Source organism: Physeter macrocephalus, chromosome 14 (assembly GCF_002837175.3).
Source record: "Physeter macrocephalus isolate SW-GA chromosome 14, ASM283717v5, whole genome shotgun sequence".
NCBI classification, from domain to species: domain Eukaryota; kingdom Metazoa; phylum Chordata; class Mammalia; order Artiodactyla; family Physeteridae; genus Physeter; species Physeter macrocephalus.
The window spans coordinates 28327224-28348566 of NC_041227.1; the positions used below are offsets into that span (position 1 = coordinate 28327224).

The 21343-nt window shown below is 45.3% G+C and overlaps 2 protein-coding genes across 11 annotated transcripts in view; one reads left to right on the top strand and one right to left on the bottom strand.

Annotated features, from left to right (window-relative positions):
• Window positions 1-7659, top strand: part of PANK2 (pantothenate kinase 2) — a 27086-nt gene extending 19427 nt beyond the window's left edge. For all 3 annotated transcript variants that reach the window (XM_028499596.2, XM_024117143.3, XM_028499597.2), the window contains 2 exons: window positions 3404-3529; window positions 7409-7659. In XM_028499596.2, the coding sequence (XP_028355397.1) occupies window positions 3404-3529; window positions 7409-7459 (177 nt within the window). In that variant the 3' untranslated portion in view covers window positions 7460-7659. The remainder of the gene's footprint in view (window positions 1-3403; window positions 3530-7408) is intronic.
• The window catches only part of RNF24 (ring finger protein 24), a 170763-nt gene that overhangs the window by 7114 nt on the left and 142306 nt on the right, over window positions 1-21343 (bottom strand). The window contains exon 8 of one of the 8 annotated variants that reach the window (XM_028499603.2): window positions 16185-17022. The exons of the other annotated variants lie outside the window; for them this stretch is intronic. Coding sequence (XP_028355404.1) covers window positions 16884-17022 — 139 coding nt within the window. The 3' untranslated portion in view covers window positions 16185-16883. Of the gene's footprint in view, window positions 1-16184; window positions 17023-21343 lie in introns of those variants that run through there. 8 annotated transcript variants of the gene reach the window in all.

A 21343-nucleotide genomic window follows, 5' to 3' on the forward strand; every position in this document is an offset into this window, starting at 1 on the left:
ACGCGGGCCTCTCACTGTTGTGGCCTCTCCCGTTGCGGAGCACAGGCTCCGGACGCGCTGGCTCAGCGGCCATGGCTCACGGGCCCAGCCGCTCCACACATGTGGGATCCTCCTGGACCGGGGCACGAACCCGCGCCCCCTGCATCGGCAGGGGGACCGCCAACCCCTGCCCCACCAGGGAAGCCCTTTTTTTTTTTTTTTTTTTTTGTGGAAAAAATTCTTTATTTGAATATTTTAGCACTTCTCTTTTCTTAGTTGCATGTTCCTTGAAGTCCTGTGCTTATGTATTTTAAGATATTTTAGTTGGTGTACATACCATTTTATGTTTTTTACTTAAATATTATAAATTGCATGGTTGTATATTTGTTTTCTTTTTATGTCATAAGTCATTCACATAGAACTGGGCATTTGGTTGCTTGCCGATGATAGCTCTGCAGTAAAGCATTTTTAAGCGTGAAGCTGTTCCTTGGATGGATTTATTCTTGATAAGAGACTTATTCAGGAGTGAGATTTCTCATCTAAAGAATATCATACTTATGAATTGTGATAGGTATTGCCAAGATGCTTTGTACAAGGGCTGCACCAATTTAGATCATTTTTAGCAATGAATTAATGGATTGGTTTTACCACAACTTGACTGATATTAGGGGTAGAATTTCAGTTAGTTGTTTGTTTTGCTAACTTTTTTTTTATGGTGCCAATTTAAAATACAGTTTTATTTAAGACATTGCATTTTCCACTTACAATACAGTGCTTATAAAGTACAGTGTTATTTCCTACCCTGCATACAATCAGCAAGTGTAGGCAGGTGACTGCCCAAAGTAACTCCCTATCCATACCTCTCTCCATCCACACCCACACATTTTTGTGGTTAATGTCTTCAAGGTTACTCTTGCTGTTGATTACTTATTCACATCCCATTGTGTTCTCCAATGTTAACACACACAATAAAACTGGGTATTAGCAAAAACTAAAACAAAAACTGAACACCATTTGCAAAAACTGAAACTAAAATCAGATAAAGATATAAATTAAAATAAATGGTCAGGAGGAAGAAGAATGTTAGAACACAGGTGTGCAGGTGATAGCATCTTAAACAGTTACTGCAGTTGAGCTTCAAAACTAACTGAGCTTCCCAGTGGCCAGAGTGAAAAGGGAAACCCAATCCATTATATGATTCTAGTTTTTGATGAAGAGATGCTGAGTTGCTCAGAAGATGCTGAGCTTTTCTCAGAACCTAAAACAAAGAGAATTTTCTTGTGCAGGGCTTCATCTACGAAGAAACATATATCGTAATGTCCTCTACAACAATCCTACAGTGAATTCAATGTAGTTTTCATTTCACAAGGTGAGTTGGCAATTTAATACGCAGAATTGCACCTTGGTGAAAACGGTGCTTTGGAGGGCCATGTAGGTATGGTTCTGAGGGTCCCTGAATGCAAAAATTAAAGATAGGAGAAATAGATGGAGTCACATGTCCTTCAAACAATCCTCCCTCAATAGTGCTTTTCTCAGCAGTGCTTTGGCTAGGACTTGGGCAGCAGACAGTTCAAGCTTTAAGTGTGGGTACTATGTTTTGCTGATTAAATACAGATCCAGCCTCAGACTTTCTATCCAGCATGTGCCCAAATTTAGTTACTCAGTTAACATTCTTCAAATCCAAAGAGAAAGATAAGTTATGTGAAGTGAACCTCAACCAATATATGTTTTAAAATTCTTTACAAATAAAACGCATCGATTTTATATATGTGCCTCTCCCACCGTTTCTTGCCTAGATCACAGTCCAAGGGAGTTCTGCCACTCTGTTTAGACCTGGCCTTGGTGTTTCTGGTTCACTTAGAAGGTTCACCATTCATCTGAAGGAGGAGAATAAAGATGTCATCAATAATATTCCGACAAAGCCTCCAAGTCAACCAAGTTCTCCTAGTGCGGGAGGCAGTAATTTGTTCCCTGATATATGGGGATTGCTTTTCTTCGGTAGCTGAGACCCAATCAGTCATCAGAGGTGGGTGTAATTACTAGGTAAGGAAGTGAAAATACATCTGAATTAATAGAGCCACTAGGTGTGACTAACTATAATATGATTACATGTGAAATTAACCCAGAGATCAAACCTAATCAATCCGGACTAATAACTGCCAGCACAACAATTTGTGGTTTTAGATGAGTTTACATTGAAAGGAAGTTTTATTTAAGACATTGCATTTTCCACTTACAATACAGTGCTTATAAAGTGCAATGTTATTTCCTTTCCCTGTGTACATATTCACTGTTCAAGTATCAAGAATGCCCAGTTGTTTACTATAGCAGCTCAGCTTTAAAACTGCCTTGGAATTTGCTACACATTTGGGTCCTTCAGTGTTTTTTGTGAAACAATGCTAAGTCTATACTAGGTTGGCTTAATCAACCTCTTCAGTGGTGGGTGCGGAGGAGGCACCACCAGATGGAGGAGCTTGGCCCCCAGGCATTCCTCCTGGTACGTATACCTCCTGCGCTCTCTGGTACAGCTTGGTAATGATGGAGTTGCAGATTTTTTTCCAGCTCCTTCTGCTGATGTTCAAACTCTTCCTTCTCCGCAGGATGTAAGATCTTGGGTCACTCAGACATCCAAGGAAGGAAGCTGCCAGCATCTGGAGTTCTTTGCTAACTTTTAATGGATCTAAAATTTTACTTTTTTTGCTCACTAAGTGAGGTTGAATTTTTTTGTCTGTGATATTTCTTGTATAATTTGCCTATTTGTGTTACTTTTCTTTTTCTTTTCTTTTTTTTTTTAAACAGAGGTCTTCTTAGAAGTCCATATGATTTAAATTTATTTATTTATTTATTTATGGCTGTGTTGGGTCTTCATTTCTGTGCGGTGAGCGGGGGCCACTCTTCATCGCGGTGCGCGGGCCTCTCACTATCGTGGCCTCTCTTGCTGCGCTCCAGACGCGCAGGCTCAGTAATTGTGGCTCACGGGCCCAGTTGCTCCGCGGCATGTGGGATCTTCCCGGACCAGGGCTCGAACCCGCGTCCCCTACATTGGCAGGCAGATTCTCAACAACTGCGCCACCAGGGAAGCCCACTTTTCTTCTTTGAATTGGGTCTTAATATTTTTTACTTATCTGTAGAAAACTTTTTATTTAATTGTAGTTATTGTTTGTCATATTTAATTCAAATGCTTTTCCTAATCTGTATTCTCCTGTGACATTTTCTGGCATACTTTGAAGTAGGTTTAGAGTTGTCTGGGGATCAAATTTAAGTAGCCCTGGATCAACTGGATTAAATGTAAATACTTTTTTTTTGATCAGCAGTCAACTTGCTGCTAAAAACTATGTACATGGTACTCTCTTTGGGGTAGCTTTTATGAGAGAACAGAAATTAAGATGAAAACTAATTGCCTTTTTTTTTGATATGTGCTCAGAACATTAACCAGGTGGTATTTGTTGGAAATTTCTTGAGAATTAATACGATCGCCATGCGGCTTTTGGCATATGCTTTGGATTATTGGTCCAAGGGACAGTTGAAAGCACTTTTTTCGGAACACGAGGTAAGCAGACTTACTTCCTGTGACACGTTACCTTCATAAAGGGCATACAGTTCATGCTGCGCTGGAATTTGAAGCAGTACTTATTTGTTTCTGTACTTGTATAATATGGGTTAACTTTGGTCATGTTCAAAAGCTGTTTCTTACCTGATTTAATGTAAGGTAGATATTTGGTTAATTTAATTCTGAGCTTCAGTAGTTTTAAAGAAGAAAGTCTTGATGAATAGCCAGCTATATTACGGATGCCATATTCTTTTCTGAACCGTCCTTTATATTTTCCCCATTGCAATTTGCACTTACTTTGTAAATGCACTTACTCTGAGTTCTTTTTTCATTTTTTGATGTTAGTTTTTATGTATTGATATAGTTCATGTGCCAGTTTGCCATTTCTTTAAGATGTGTGTTCTAAAAACAACTAGATCAGTAAAAAGCATTCCAGGATTAGAGCCACACTATCATAAGAACTTAACACATAGACAGGCTATGTGGAAAACAATAACTGAATTGCTCAGCCTGATAATCCTATTTTGGAAAGTGCCTTTCTGTTTTTCAGTTTGAGGAACAGAACCAGAGCTATGGAAGGGACTTTCTCTTTCCTCCCCTTGGTTGTGGGGCAGTTGGACTCTTTCAAGTGTTAAAGTGGATTGTAGATAGTGTTCTCATGAACATTTTTCAGAATTGTGTTTGCATATTTACTTTAACAGTGTTTCTATGAATTGACAGAAATCAAAGTAGGATTTGAAGTAATATGAAGAGATTGTTTTTTCTTTTAAGGTTGCTTTAAGTTTTTCCTTTTAAGTTGCTTAAGTTCATAGTTAAAACCCAAAGTGCATAATTCCCCATATCAAAAAGCTTAAAGTTTAAGTTATCTAACTTTCTTTTTACCTCTAATCTTATTAGTAAATCGGCACTGAATTATCAGTTTCTTATACCTTTTATATGCATCTTTTTCTGATCTTGACCTGTTTTATTTTGCTTAATATTAGAATAAAAAGAAATCCTGTTTAATGTTGTATCTTAGTATAACTTGCCTCCTGCTGAGTTTCTGCCTCTTTTGAACCTTTTTCAAGGCAGAATGTGGAGGTTTCTTAGGTTAACCTTTTTTTTTTTAACTTACGTCTTCATATCATAATAATTACGACATGAACCCTTTATGAAGTTTTTGTGCTTCCCATTTTCACTTCTCTCTGGTTAGCCTGTTGGCTCTGTTTGTCTCTGTGTTTTCCATTTACATTCGTGCCTCTGGCTCTAATGTCGATCTCTGTACTTCTGGAACTCTGATTATTTTAGGTTCTCTGAGTCATGAAATATTCTCCTGTCTGCACACTGAAGTCAGTGTGTCTACTGTTGTGAAAGCTTTGTATAGATTCTTCTCAAGCCTTTCTCTTTAATTGTTTACTGTTCTCATCTTACACTTCTTGGCTTGTAACAACCTCTTTTACTAGATAGTAGGTTTTGGGTCTTCAGTGGAGCTCACTATAATGGTTAACTTTATCCCTTTTTCTTTTGTTGTAAAATAAAACACAGATACAGAAAACCACTTTATATGTAGAGCTAACTGTTACAAAGTGAACACCCTTGGGACTTCCCTGGCGGTCCAGGGGTTAAAGCTCTGTGCTTCCACTGCAGGGGGCTCAGGTTCCATCCCTGGTCAGGGAACTAAGTTCCTGCGTGCCGTGGCCAAAAAATTAAAAAAAAAAAAAAAAAAAAAAGAATAAGGTGAACACCCTTGAATTCTATCCTCTGGCTGTAATTGTGGGTTTCTGAGTGTGGCTGAGTCTTGCTCAGTTGTGTCCCTTCTACAGTTTCTGACTTTCTCTCATAATACATTCATGTGGCTGCATATTTATTTATTTATTTATTTTTGCAGTACGCGGGCCTCTCACTGTTGTGGCCTTTCCTGTTGCGGAGTGCAGGCTCAGCGGCCATGGCCCACAGGCCCAGCCGCTCCGCGGCATGTGGGTTCTTCCCGAACCGGGGCACGAACCTGTGTCCCCTGTATCAGCAGGCGGACTCTCAACCACTGCGCCACCAGGGAAGCCCTATTTTTTATTATTTTTAATATTTATTTATTTATTTGGCTGCATCAGGTCTTAGTTGCAGCAAACGGGATCTTCGTTGCGGCAGCATGCGGTATCTTTCTTTTCGGCATGCGGGCTGTTTGTTGCAGTGTGCAGGCTTCTCTAGTTGAGGTGTGTGGGCGAGTGCATGGCCTCTGTAGTTGTGGCCCACGGGCTTGGTTGCCCTGCGGCATGTGGGATCTTAGTTCCCTGACCAGGGATTGAACCCGTGTCCCCTGTATCGGAAGGCAGATGCTTAACCACTGGACCACTGGGGAAGTCCCCCTGGCTGCTTATTTTTAAAGCCAAAAAAGAGTGAAAGGGCAGGCCTCTCTGTTGTGTGGCCACATGCTCTTTGGAGAAGCTTTTCTTGGAAAATAGACTAAACCTTAGTTATTTATATTTCAGAGACTTCTCATATGTTCTCTTTTTTTTTAAAAAAAATTTATTTATTTATTTATGGCTGCGTTGGGTCTTTGTTACAGTGTGCGGGCTTCTTATTTTGGTGGCTTCTCTTGTTGCAGAGCACGGGCTCTAAAGTGCAGGCTTGGTAGTTGTGGCGCACCGGCTTAGTTGCTCCGCGGCATGTGGGATCTTCCGGACCAGGGCTCGAACCCGTATCCCCTGCATTGGCAGGTGGATTCTTAACCACTGCGCCACCAGGGAAGTCCCTCATATGTTCTTCTAATCCATAGCAGGTCTTCCAGGATCTTCCCACATTCCTTTTTCAGTCACTTCTGTCTTTCTTACAGTACTTTACTGTCTGATTGCATCCTTTGGAGACCTTGATGGATTCTGTATCATTGAACGATTATTCTCTGATTCCTGCTGATTTCTGCCAGTATGGGTTTTGCCTCATTTTCTTTTATATTTAATCCTTGTTTAGGTTTCTTGTTTGGGTTGTCATGTCTTGGTTGTATTTGGCCTTGATTGCTTACTTCAGGAGATGGTCCTGTAATGTCTTCCTTCAGCTGCTGTTTCTCTGTCTCATGCCTCTGCCTTCCCCTCAGTTGCTTCTGTTCTTCAGATGTTGCTCCTCTGTCCTCACCCTTCTCTACACGTTGCCTGAAGGTTCTGTTGTCCACTTCTCTGCTGCTCACCTCTGCCAGTACTGCCCTGACTGCTGCCCCGCTCCAAATCCAGACATCCGGTGACTTTCTGGGTGTGGCTGCTTGGCTGCCTGGGGCACCTCAGCTTTGCACATCCTGTATGGAACCCCCTTCCTTGCTCTCCACATCTCTTGCTCCTGTGTCCTTGTTCTCTCAGGGGTGGTGTGACCGGATGTGTGGGAGGGACATCAACATCTCTGCCACCCTCATCCCCTTCTTCAGGCGAGTCTTGAACCCATCCCACCCCCTTCTTTCCACCCTCAGCCCAGCTAGCCCTTGCCCTCTGTGACCTGTCCCCGCTTCTCCTTCATTGCACTTCATGTGTCATCTTCCCTTCGTTCCAGAGTTGTCTGGAAATGCTCCAGGCCCCTGTTGCTTCTCACCACCTCATTCTGCAGGAGACGGCCCAGATACCGTCCTTTACCAGGGGTAACTGGGCTGCTCTGGGCCTCATAACTTGTGGAGCCCCAATTGTGGGCTCTGGTCTGATGTGCCAGGGTGTCCTTCCCCCCTGCCTGGGAGCTCTGCAGAGCTTCTCTGCTCCCAGGCTGGCCTTGGGCTCAGCAAAATGGGAGTCAGGAAATGGGTGTCAGGAATTAAGGGCTGTGTTGGCTTTAATGCTAGTAATCATATTTATGGTAATTTAAATAAGTCAAAGGAGAATTGCTCTTATTTTTCTTTCTTTCTTTTTCTTTTCTTTTTTTTTTTTTCAGGGTTATTTTGGAGCTGTTGGAGCACTCCTTGAGCTATTGAAGATCCCCTGATTGTTACCTGGGGAGGGGTTCCTGGAACCTTCCACAATGGGATCTGTGGACTTGTTTTTTTAAGAGACTTACTCAGTTTTATGATTGTGTACTACCTGAATCAAAGCGAGAAAGGACAAATGTATTTTTCTAAGTCATCAAGATAAATCTTAATAACCAGTAAGGAAAGATATATATTAAAAAAAAAAAAGTGGACCATGTCCATATTGGTGAGAATTCTCTGTATTTAAGTTGCTCTTCAGTATAGCTTTGTTCAACTTGCTGTGTATTTTTGAAATTCAGCACCACTTTGTGGAGCCACTTCAGGGGAGGAGAGCTGTCTTGTGTTCAGCGGGCTGTGGTTTTGTGTCCTGTTGAACTAGCTAAATGTAAGGCAAGCTATTGATACTATGTATTATAATCTAATCACAGTTTTGTCAGTGTGGCTTTGGAGATCATCTTATGTGCATTAACTCTGGTGTGCATTTAGCTTGTGTGAACGTATTGAAAAACATGTTTCAAGGTTCTACAGACTTATTGGGCAGGTTAATTCTGTGCCTGTAACTTTAACAGTTAAGCAACTTTTGGAAGGGCAGTTCCAGCTTGTTTACACTGTAGATCCTGGGAAGGTCTGTTTGGAGGGAAAGGACTTCTCCCCTGGGCAGAATTTCCTTGGGTAGTGGAGGGATAATTGATGTGATGGAAGTGAGTAAGCTAGTAGAAAAAGCACATCTGGAAAACTAAAAGCAGACAAAGAGGGCTGCCAGTATCCACAGCTTTTCAAGGAGTGGGGGGAATCTGGATATTTCAGGCTGGTAGAAAGGGAGGAATTGAGGTGTCCATTGATTAGCTCATGGAGAGCAGGGCGGGACTCTCCCGCCTTCTGCTCCCTGCCTTGTGCTTGCTGGAAACTGCCTGCGAGGCTGGCTCAGTTGGATCTAGTGGAGGGGCTATGTGTGGGAGGCTCAAAAGGCTGCTTGAGGAGAGACAGATTTCTAGATGGAGTCTTGGTAGAGGTTGGCTGCTTCCTCTGGGCCGAGGAATGGAGCCAGCGTGAGCCCGTTCGCTGCCCATGGAGACCCAGGTTGACCTCTGAGGCCTTGTGGGGTCCCCGCCTGCTCTCCCCGCAGTTACTGTGCTCACGAGGCTGTGCCATTGCTTTTTGTGGGTCGTGTCATGCAGCCCTTGTCATCTCCACAACTTAACGGAGGAAACCTGCCCAAAGTCACACAGCTAGAATCCGGCAGAGCCCCCTTTCCTCTTGTGCCTTGAAGTCGCCTCCCACCTCCATGGATTCACCACTTCCTGCTCTTGAGAAACTGCCTCTGTGACTTCTCTTTGTGCTTTGTGCTCAGCCCATCCTTTTACTCCAGTGAATCTCATTGCTAAATCTAATGGACATTTCATGTTCTCATCTTCCTCAGTTCTAACCCTGCAGACCCCTTGCTTTTCCTTCTATCTCCTAGGCCACTTTGTCTCTGCCAATTTGTTCTCCACTGAAGATAATTAGATATTGCTAGCCCTCAGGCTCAGTCCTTGATCTCCTTAAGCAGTCATCAGCACTCACCTTGACTCTGATTTCTAAGGTAGCATGTCTGGCCCAGCCCTTGCCTCTGAGCTCCAGTCCCAAGGCATTGACTGCCTTCTCTTACCTCTTCCCCCTTCCCCCTTCCCCGTTCCCCCTTCCCTTCTCTTCTGTATGTCCAAGGCCATCTTTACACAGAAATGTCTCCATCCTCTCCCCTGAAGCTCCACCAGCATCCTCTCCCAGTTTCCTGCCACTTCACTACCTCCAGTTTGTGAGATGCATGTAAACTCAGTCTTTCGTCACCACAGCTACCACCCTGGTCTAAGCCACTGCCCTGTCTCATCTCAGCAGTTATCCCTTCCAGTCAGCCCTCCAAATACTAGCCTGAGGGTCCCATCCCACACCTCCCCTATTAGAGGCAGTGGGGGTGGTAGTGGCTGTGGTCATGGTCCAGGTGTGAAAGGAAGGTGGTCAAACCAAGATGGGAGCAGTGGATGGTCAGGTAGATAGAGATGCTTTAGAGGGTTGAGTTTAGAGATGTGGAGATTGGAAGTGGGGGAAGGAGGTTCTGTGAGGGCACCTAGGCTTGCTGGGGAGAGTTGGTTTTGGGCTGCCTGATTTTTGATGCCAAATAGGTAGCTGGATATTTAGGTCAGAGACCTGAGAATGATGTGCATGTAGGTGGGTAAAATGTAGGTGGGAATTTAGTGAATCCCAAGGTAGAGTGAGAATAACAAGAGATGTGCAGAGAAGGAAAAGGCTGCGAAGAACACTGAAGAGTGGTCAGAAGGGACTAGCACAGGGGGCCTGTTGCTCAGGAGACTTGAGGGGAAAGGAGCTCTCCAGGCACCTGCATTAAGAGGAGGTTTCAGAGGTGGCACAGATTTGGTTGCAGGGCCATGGATGGCCTTGAGGGGGAGCAGTTTCCCTGAAGCTATGGCCAAAGCTGAGCTGCAGAGTCCTAGTGAGGGTTGGTGAGTAGAAACAGTAGCTGCCACAGGATGGCTTTGGACCAGGAGATGTTTTTTTCTCCTCCCAACAGAATAGTTCGTATTTCCAGACCTGGGATATAGCTAGAGGGGTGAGGTGTGGGCCAGTTCCACCACTGCAACCCTTCTGAGCACTGGTGTCCACATTTGGGAGACTGCTTGACTGTGTCCAGCCACACCTGTGGTGCTGAGGCCAGGGTGGCAGGGGGGCCTTGGCCTCTCTGCCTTCTCCCTTGCTGTGGCCTGGTGCTCCACTCATCACCCCTGACTGGCACCCCACTGGCACCCCACACTATGGGAAGAGATAAGCCAGGCTCCTCTGTCACAATCACCTGTTGCTGGTGACCAAATTCTGTTTGTTCAGAACCACTCTTGAGCTCTTGCTACATGGGCTTAAGTGGGATGTGGATGACCAAGGGTGTGTACGTGCTCAGCACAAAGTTTGTTTTTTTTTTTTTGCGGTATGCGGGCCTCTCACTGTTGTGGCCTCTCCCATTGCGGAGCACAGGCTCTGGACGCGCAGGCTCAGCGGCCATGGCTCATGAGCCTAGCCGCTCTGCGGCATGTGGGATCTTCCCGGACCGGGGCACGAACCCGTGTCCCCTGCATCGGCAGGCGGACTCTCAACCACTGCGCCACCAGGGAAGCCCAACACAAAGTATTTTTAAAATCTGCTTTTTATTTACATTTAAGTCAATTACATGCATGTCTTATTTTTTAAACGAGTAATTAGCAAAATGCATTAAAATTTTAAAATAGCAATTAAATATACAAAAATATATAGCTTACAAAAAACTGCGAATGTTTAAAAATATTCTGCATAATTCTTAGTGTACAAACATGTCTATGAAACCTGAGGCTCAGCATTTCATAAGCCTTTTTTTGAGGGAGTTATACGATATCTAGTGAATAAACCCCAATGGGCTTAAAACTATAGGACTAATATCCACTCTTTCTGGCAAAGATCTGTCAAGAGACCCAGAGATGACAGTTCAGGAACACTCTCTTGGAAGACTGCGCTGTCACCAGGAAGGACTTCGTAACACTAGCCCCATCTGTCTCTCCTGCTCTAGCGGGGGGGGGCCTGGGAGGGAAGGGGTGGGTGGAGGGATGGTGTGCACCTGGCCCGAGACACAGGTCCGCCAGGCTTGTACTGGCCCAGGGAGCTGAGAGGGGCTTCATGGAAGAATAGACAAGTCCCTTGACACTGGTGGGGCCCACAATGTAAATACATGTCCCTGGAGCAGGGAGGCCCTGACACTATAGCCACAGAAGTGAGCACTGGGTCGGTAAGCCAAGTGTGCTGATGCTTGGTCTAAAAGTGGAATAAAACTCTGCATCTTGCAACAACAATTTAGGCTCTGAAGCTGAACTGGAATAATAACATTTACTGAACAAGCCCCTCTGTTTTCCTCATGTTACCAATCAAATGGAAGCACATTCCATGGCACGTGGAAGCCTTCGTTAATCTACTAAAGGAACGTGACCCAGCATTTTCCAGTTATCAACTGCAAATTTCACCAGAATTTAGACACTTGCATCTCCTTTACTCAAATCCCTAAATGCTAATGATGAAAGACAAGAGGTTCATCAAATGACAGAAGAGTGGAGTTTCACATACAATTCCTTTCCAAGTTTCAGGTCAGGGGCCCGAGTTGCACTTTTAATCTAGGGAATCCCTGGGCTGCTGTTCTGTGTGGCAGGATACCAGGGAGGTGGATGAGGAATGAGAGGCACAAGTCCATGCCCCTCCCCCCAAGGCTGCCTGGAGGAAGCAGCTTTAACCTGGATCTCCTGCAGGGGCAAGAATGAACTCAATTTTTTTTTTTTTTTTTTAAATAAAACGTTGGTGGGATAATTTCTGTTGTTGAAAAAATGTTGGGCGAGGAGAAATTCTATGGGAACATTTTCTTTTTAGTATGTTCATAAAGAGTGGGAAGGGAAAGGGAGTAGGTTCATGAACTTGAACATGAACGTTCGGCCATATCTGCTGTTAATGCTGAGGCAGCTGACCACCTATTTGCTTAGCAACATCTGAGACATCTGCCCCACAAAACAGAAGGATGCCTCAGCCTTCAGTTACTGCTGCTTCTCAAACTCCTGCCTCAAAAACATGGGCTTGCCTAAGAAACCATGACAGTTGTAACCAGACGTCACTGCTGGGCTCTTGGTCCTCACTTGAAACTGGATTGGGGGGGCTGAGGCGCAGATGCAGCCTGACCAGGCTCCTGCAAAAGCTGCTGGATTGTGCTGTTGCTTTTGGCTGTGGAGCCTGTTCTTGAGTGTCCTGCAACAGACTCAGAAAGATAGGCTGGAAACTGGTTGTGCTGTCTTGTTATTTGGGCATCAGTGGTTAGGGTCAGGGAGGGATTGTAGTTTGATTGGGATAACAAACTAGAATTTCATCATGCTGCAATCAGTGGAAAATATGCCTTATTCAAAAGGAATGTGATTATAGAAATATCCCCCAATTCTGGGCTCACCTTTTACATATATTCTGACTTCTGGGATGGTTCTTCCCACATGACTAGGAATGTTCCTTGAATATACTTGCCTGGTATTACACAAGTAAAAAAGAAAAAAAATTATACACACAGTTGATTCTTGAACAATATAGGTTTGAACTGAGCAGGTCTGCTTACACGTGGATTTTTTTCAATGAATACATTCTACATGATCCAAAGTTGATTGAATCCTTGGATGCCGAATTGCGGATATGGAGGGCTGACTGTAAAGTTATGTGCAGGCTGTACAGGGGGTCAGCGTCCCTAACCTGTGTTGTTCAAGGGTCAACTGTGTGTGTGTGTCTGTGTGTGTGTATATATATATATACACACACATACCCACACCCCATGCACATGTACATGTGTGTGTACTTGTACATGCATAAATAATCTGGAAGAATCCACAAGGAACTAATAGTGGGTGCTCAAGGGGTGAGGAACTTGGCTTGCTTGGAGGTCAGGGATGCAAGGAAGACTTAACTGTTTATGATTTGTGAACCACTTGAAGGGATTACCTATTCAAAAAATTAAGGAATATTCAGCACTGAGCAACCATGTTGGGGAGCACCGTGGGCATAGGTAAATGGAAGTGACTAAGGAAGATCAGGAGGGGAAGGGAAGGGGGCCAGGTGAACTGGGACCCAGGGGAGAGCCCCTACATCTCAGGAGGCTCTCTGCTGAGGTTGTTTCTACCAGGACAACAGAGGAACCCCATGTGACCAGCATGATGGTGTCACCTAGTAGCACCAGCCCCCATGACTCTAGGCCTGCCCGCCAGGCTCCAGACATGGTGGCCAGTTCCCCACAAGAGCTGGTGGGGACACCCTTACTACAGTCCCTGGGTGGGCGGATAAGGAAACAGGCTTTGGGAGGCTAACTTGCAGGAAGGCACGTGGCTAGTGAGTGGCAAGGGGGTGATTCAAATCAAGCTGAGCACCTTTTCTCTCCAGAGCTCTGGGGATGCCTCCCTGTGTGCATTTCATAATTCCCAGAAAACCTCTCAGAAAAACAGTTACTACAGTCGTTCAGGGTAGCTTAGCAGAATGGGACCAGGCCATGAAGATGATAGGCTTTGGAGCGGGTAATGTGGAAAGGAACAGGGCGTGAGGTCATTCGTTTGATGGATTTGAGGGGCTAGGCACTGGGGAAAGGATCTTTGTTAAGACTTGTCAAGAACAGGGTGTTTGGCAATGGTGTGAGGTCCCCTGTATCCCTCAGCCCAGACTTCCCCATGGGCCACCTGCTCCCATCTGGCCATTACTGTCTTGTCCTGTTCCTTGGCTAGGGCCTTAACTACTAGGGATAGGCCTAACCAAATCACTGTGGCAAAGAAAAGCAGCAGATGACAACTAGCATGTTAGGCCTACTCAACCAGGAATCAAGTCAGGCTGGTTTTCTTCCCTGTTCCTAAAACCAGCTGAATTCAGCTGTACCCCTAGTAACAACTAGATAATGATTCACCCACCCATGGAGTCCAGTTGAGGCTGAGTTTTGCTCCACTAACCCACAGTATGCAACACCCAATCTCTGAGTTGTTTAAGACACATTAAGATGAAGTTAAAAAATCACGTTACCTGCCAGTGGCCCAAAAGCAGACCCAGAGTCCTCACATGTCTACAGATTAACAAAAGGTCAACAACTCATGGAGATAGATTTGGACAGGGCAGCCTCACTGGTGTCACTGTGAGCTTGATCAAAGAGTATTAAGGGATCCTTAACTTGTTCTTTAAAAATAATTTTTTTTGAATGGAGATTTGACCTTGTCCTTCACATAAAACTGTGATTTTAATCAGAATTAAAGGAAGACATAAATTAAACCCTGGCCGTTCGCAGTTACAGCAGTGCAGCACAGGGACCTTCTGGAGGAGGACCCAGATGTGGGGAGCAAACACATTCACGTTGTGTTGCTAAGAGTAATAACTACTGCAGGTGACACTGGCCATGCTGCAACAGAAGGACACCAAGCCAAGAAAGGGAAGATGACTACAAGCATAGCGAACACTCTTAACCACTCCAGTGTCAAGCCCCACCTTAGTAGAAGAGCTGGGTTTTTCAAAGCCCTGCACATTCACAAGTGTTGAGGTCATGGTGTAAAGCAGACCCATGATGGTGCCTAGTGGGGAGCACACAGCACTCTCAAGCTTTCCTCTAATGGATGGGCTTTGAATGTCTGGTCCAACTGGCCTTTAGCTGTGACACTGTGAGATGAATTAATTTGCCTCCCTACAAATAGAGAGACTTCGTGAGGCTGTCTCCTTGGTACTGACACACTGAAAGGCTATAATCCTACAAAAGCTGTGAGATGAATTTGCAGTATAGAGCACAAGAATTCCTCCTTTGAAGGGAAAAGTTCTATCTCCTATTGGAACCCCATAACTAAGAGGTGACATTTGTCCCAAAGCCATTATGTGAAAATGGTGAGTGCTGGCTATTAATGAGGCTAGTCCAAAGTAAGCCTACTTCTGACATTGGTCATTGAAAACATTTCACTATAAACTGGGTGCTCTGCAGCATTCAACTCTATTGTGCTACAAAATAGAGAATGCAGAAACAGAGGGTGAAAGTAGGAGTGTACAAATAGTTCTTTTCATGGGTGCCAGACAGACTAAGGCTTTCATATAAAAATATTCCACACTTCCCTTGCCCTGTTTAAAGAAGCAGTCCAGTTAGCATACCACGAATAGGTCACACATAGGGTACAGCCAATTCCGACCAACTGGATTTGTAATTTCCCAAACTGGATTCTGCCCAGCACTTTTCTAGGCTAATGGGAATTTTCCTCCACATCTGATCCCAGCCACCTGAGCCAAGGACAGGTTCCCTCGCCCATTCTAAGACGGTAGAGGCTGGGAAAGAAAATTCCTGGAGACACGCCATGAACAGAGTAGCAAAGTTTCCTCCACTCTCTCCGTATCATGCAGGCTGTATTTCCAATGAGAAAGTGCCTCCAGAAACTGCTCCCACTCATACTTGTGGGATGGAGCAGAGAGGCAAAGCTGTTGATGAGGAGTTCCACCCCTATGATGGAGGGAGGTGGCGAGCAGGGCTGTGGAAGAGAACTTTCTATCTGACCCAATGCTGTTTAACATAGCTAACATAAAATAGTCATGAATCCTGCTGGACTCCTGAGTGTTTCTAGAAAAGTTGGACAGAAAGAGCCAAAGAGCAGCATGCATTTCTCCCCTATAAAGACACATTCAATTAGTTATCCAAGTCCAAATACTGAAGCACATACCAATGGTGAATAGCCTTGCAGGAGCTTCCTGAAGCTATTCACAATTTCTAGCATTTCCCTGGCTTCAGAATAACATAGGGATCTTATTTGGGATACTTTAAATTGTTATGTCAACGATGGGCATTTTCTTTTGAGTAGAAAGAGAGATGGGGCAAGAGAGGGAAGAGAACAGAGAGAAGGATGGGGAGAAGCAAGGGGGTTAGCATCCTCCTCTCAGCTCAGCAGGGTCAAGAGAACTGGCCGTTATCAGTAAGATGCTCCTCTTTGGAGCCATGTGAGGGGCTTACAGCAGCTTCCTACTGAGGCAGTGGGCCAAGACCAGCAGGTATGCTGGAACCACACTGCATATATGGGAATGTGGGCAGCACCCTGAGGCCCCCAGGTCATACAGGGACAGCATGGGCTCAGAGGCCCACCCCCTGCTGGGGCTCCTGATGGCAGCTTGGCTGTGCCTCACTGGTGAGTAGGAGGGGAAATAAGAGGAAATGGCTTTTGACCAGACCTTTCCAAGCACATCTAATGTTTTTAGCTTAGATGATTTGATAAGCAAGTGTTGTGAACTTGAGGCAGGACCAGCGGTGACGACTGCTGCTGTTTTGTAACCAAAGCCCTTGGGTTCCAAGATGGCCTTATCAAAGGGACATAACGTGAAAAGCCTTGGCACTGCCTCCGGCACTGCAGCCGGTTGTGCTCGGGCTGAGGTAACCACTGTTTTTACTTGGCTCGGGCTGCCAGGAGGGTTTGCTGCTGCAAAGGCATGCACGGTCTGCATAGAAGCTCATGTGTCCACAGGGTCAGGGTGGGGTGGCTTTAAAGACCTGCCCTCAGTTCCCTTCTCTAACAATTGTGTTTATCGTCCCTTCTGCTTGATAAAGATTCACCTTGACATGGAGATAAGTGTCTGGGAGACAGAGTGCAATGGAGTTAGCAAGAGACCCTCATGAGGTTTCTTGAACCAACCCGCAGGCTCATCTACTCCTCTTCTCTTGGCATGGGGTAGTGTCAGAGTACTTTGGTTGTCACAAGACCCAGAAGTCTCGGTTCCCAGCCTAGTTGGCCCAAGAGTTCTTCATTAGACAAAGAAAGTGGCAGCTGGTGCCCCAGGTAGAGCAGCCAACACAGAGACTGCTTGTGTTCCTCCTGGCTCCACGCAGACTGGCTCCTGCAACAGTTTGATCCTTGTGATGAGCTATACAATGTTCTCTGCCCCGGGGAGGGGCCCCTGTGGGGGTCCACGGTCCTGCTTACTATGCAACTGGGCCAGCTGCAGAACCGGCATGTTGCACAGTGGACATACTTTGCGAACCTCCAGCCACTTAATAAGGCACCTGCAGAACGAGACACCACAAGAAGGAAGATGTCAGTCCCATGCTCGTGGCACCCCCTGCCCACATGCTTCACATGTTGAACATATCTTGCTCAGAGGTGGGGACTGGAGTGAACAGCCAGGTCCCGAAGAGTTTTACCACTGGGTGGAGAATGCATTTCACCCTCTGGAGGAACCAGAGACTCCAGTTTACCAAGAAGCTACAGTCAGTATGCTATACCCTCAGTCATCCATGACTTCTTAAAGAATGAAGTACATTGAGGAGGGTGGTGGGAAGGAGGAGAAATGAAGTTTTCTAATAGAAATACAAAACACATAAAATTGCAAGAGAGGGGGAATATTAAATATGTGTAGGAAGGGGGAGGAGATGGTCCCACACTACTGTTTACATTCAGACTTATGTATTTTGATTTAAAATAACTATGGAGGAGACAGAGAAGATGGCAGAAGAGTAAGACGTGGAGATCACCTTCCTCCTCACAGATACATTAGAAATACATCTACACGTGGAACTGCTCCTATAGAACACGGACTGAATGCTGGCAGAAGCCCTCAGACCTCCCAAAAGGCAAGAAACTCCCCACGTACCTGGGTAGGGCAAAAGAAAAAAGAATAAACAGAGACAAAAGACTAGGGACGGGACGTGCACCAGTGGGAGGGAGCTGTGAAGGAGGAAAGGTTCCCACACACTAGAAGCCCCTTCACGGGCGGAGACTGCGGGTGGCAGAGGGGGGAAGCTTCGGAGCCACGGAGGAGAGAGCAGTAACCGGTGCGGAGGGCAAAGCGGAGAGATTCCCGCACAGAGGCTTGGTGCCGACCGGCACTCACCAGCCCGAGAGGCTTGTCTGCTTACCGAGACTGCGGATGGCAGAGGGGGGAAGCTTCGGAGCCACGGAGGAGAGAGCAGTAACCGGTGCGGAGGGCAAAGCGGAGAGATTCCCGCACAGAGGCTTGGTGCCGACCGGCACTCACCAGCCCGAGAGGCTTGTCTGCTTACCCGGCGGGACGGGCGGGGGCTGGGAGCTGAGGCTCAGGCTTCGGTCAGATCGCAGGGAGAAGGCTGGCGGCGCGAACACAGCCTGAAGGGGTTAGTGCACCGCGGCTAGCCAGGAGGGAGTCCGGGAGAAGTCTGGAGCTGCCGAAGAGGCAAGAGACTTTTTCTTGCCTCTTTGTTTCCTGGCGCGCGAGGAGAGGGTATTAAGCGCGCCGCTTAAAGGAGCTCCAGAGACGGGCACGGAGCTGCCGAAGAGACAAGACTTTTTCTTGCCTCTTTGTTTTCTGGTGCGCGAGGAGAGGGAATGAAGAGTGCCGTTTAAAGGAGCTCCAGAAACAGGCGCGAGCCGCGGCTATCAGTGCGGACACCAGAGACGGGCATGAGACGCTAAGGCTGCTGCTGCTGCTACCAAGAAGCCTGTGTGCAAGCACAGGTCACTCTCCACACCTCCCCTCCCGGGAGCCTGTGCAGCCCACCACTGCCAGGGTCCCGGGATCCAGGGAAAACTTCCCCGGGAGAACGCACGGCGTGCCTCAGGCTGGTGCAATGTTATGCTGGCCTCTGCCGCCGCAGGCTCGCCCCGCATCCGTAGCCCTCCCTCCCCCAGGCCTGAGTGAGCCAAGCCCCCGAATCAGCTGCTCCTTTAACCCCGTCCTGTCTGAGCGAAGAGCAGACGCCCTCAGGCGACCTACACGCAGAGGGGATTAAAGCTCCACAATCAACTTGATGTACCCTGCATCTGTGGAATACCTGAATAGACAACGAATCATCCCAAATTGAGGAGGTGGACTTTGGGAGCAAGATATACTATTTTATTCCCCTTTTTCTCTTTTTGTGAGTGTGTATGTGTATGCTTCTGTGTGAAATTTTGTCTGTATAGCTTTGCTTTCTTGCTTTCACCATTTGTCCTAGGGTTCTGACCGTCTATTTTTTTTGTTTGTTTTGTTTTTTACTTTTCCTTCCTTCCTTCCTTTCTTTTTCTTTCTTTCTTTCTTTCTTTCTTTCTTTCTTTCTTTCTTTCTTTCTTTCTTTCTTTTTCTTTCTTTCTTTCTTCCTTTCCTTTCTTCCTTTCTTCCTTCCTTCCTTCCTTCTTTCTTTCTCTTTCTTTCTTTCTTTTTCTTTCTTTCTTTCTTTTTCTTTCCTCCCCCCCCTTTTTTCTTTCTTTCCAGTTTTTCTCCCTTTTATTCTGAGCCTTGTGGATTAAAGGCGCTTGGTGCTCCAGCCAGGCGTCAGGGCTGTGTCTCTGAGGTGGGAAAACCAACTTCAGGACACTGGTCCACAAGAGACCTCCCAGCTCCACGTAATATCAAACAGTGAAAATCTCCCAGAGATATCCATCTCAACACCACGACCCAGCTTCACTCAACGACCAGCAAGCTACAGTGCTGGACACCCTATGCCAAACAACTAGCAAGACAGGAACACAGCCCCATCCATTAGCAGAGAGGCTGCCTAAAATCATAATAAGGCTACAGATACTCCAAAACACACCACCAGACGTGGGCCTGCCCACCAGAAAGACAAGATCCAGCCTCATCCACCAGAACACAGGCACTAGTCCCCTCAAACAGGAAACCTACTCAACCCACTGAACCAACCTTAGCCACTGGGGACAGTCACCAAAAATATCGGGAACTACGAACTTGCAGCCTGCGAAAAGGAGACCGCGAACACAGTAAGATAAGCAAAATGAAAAGACAGAAAAACACACAGCAGATGAAGGAGCAAGGTAAAATCCCACCAGACCGAACAAATGAAGAGGAAATAGGCAGTCTACCTGAAAAAGAATTCAGAATAATGATAGTAAAGATTATGCAAAATCTCGGAAATAGAATGGAGAAAATACAAGAAACTTTTAACAAGGACCTAAAAGAACTAAAGAGCAAACAACCAGTGATGAACAGCATAATAAATGAAATTTAAAATTCTCTAGGAGGGATCCATAGCAGAATAACTGAGGCAGAAGAACCGATAAGTGACCTGGAAGATTAAATAATGGAAATAACTACTGCAGAGCAGAATAAAGAAAAAAGAATGAAAAGAATTGAGGACAGTCTCAGAGACCTCTGGGACAACATTAAACGCACCAACATTCGAATTATAGGGGTCCCAGAAGAAGGAGAGAAAAAGAAACGGACTGAGAAAATATTTGAAAAGATTAAAGTTGAAAACTTCCCTAATATGAGAAAGGAAAGTTAATCAACTCCAGGAAGCACACAGAGTCCCATAGAGCATAAATCCAAGGAGAAACATGCCAAGACACATATTAATCAAACTATCAAAAATTAAATACAAAGAAAACATATTAAAAGCAGCAAGGGAAAAACAACAAATACCACACAAGGGAGTCCCCATAAGGTTAACAGCTGATCTTTCAGCAGAAACTCTGCAAGCCAGAAGGGAGTGGCAGGACATACTTAAAGTGATGAAGGAGAAAAACCTACAACCAAGATTACTCTACCCAGCAAGGATCTCATTCAGATTTGATGGAGAAATTAAAACCTTTACAGACAAGCAAAAGCTGAGACAGTTCCGCACCACCAAAACAGCTTTACAACAAATGCTAAAGGAACTTCTCTAGGCAAGAAACACAAGAGAAGGAAAAGACCTACAAGAACAACCCGAAACAATTCAGTAAATGGTAATAGGACCATACATATCGATAATTACCTTAAATGTAAATGGATTAAATGCTCCCACCAAAAGACACAGACTGGCTGAATGGATACAAAAACAAGACCCATATATATGCTGTCTACAAGAGACCCACTTCAGACCTAGGGACACATACAGACTGAAAGTGAGGGGATGGAAAAAGATACTCCATGCAAATGGAAATCAGAAGAAAGCTGGAGTAGCAATTCTCATATCAGACAAAATAGACTTTAAAGTAAAAACTATAACAAGAGACAAAGAAGGACACTATATAATGATCAAGGGATCGATCCATGAAGAAGATATAACAATTGTAAATATTTATGCACCCAACATAGGAGCACCTCAATACATAAGGCAAATACTAACAGCCATAAAAGGGGAAATCGACAGTAACACAATCATAGTAGGGGACTTTAACACCCCACTTTCACCAATGGACAGATCATCCAAAATGAAAATAAATAAGGAAACACAAGCTTTAAATGATACATTACACAAGATGGACTTAATTGATATTTATAGGACATTCCATCCAAAAACAACAGAATACACATTCTTCTCAAGTGCTCATGGAACATTCTCCAGGATAGATCATATATTGGGTCACAAATCTAGCCTTGGCAAATTTAAGAAAATTGAAATCATACCAAGTATCTTTTCTGACCACAAC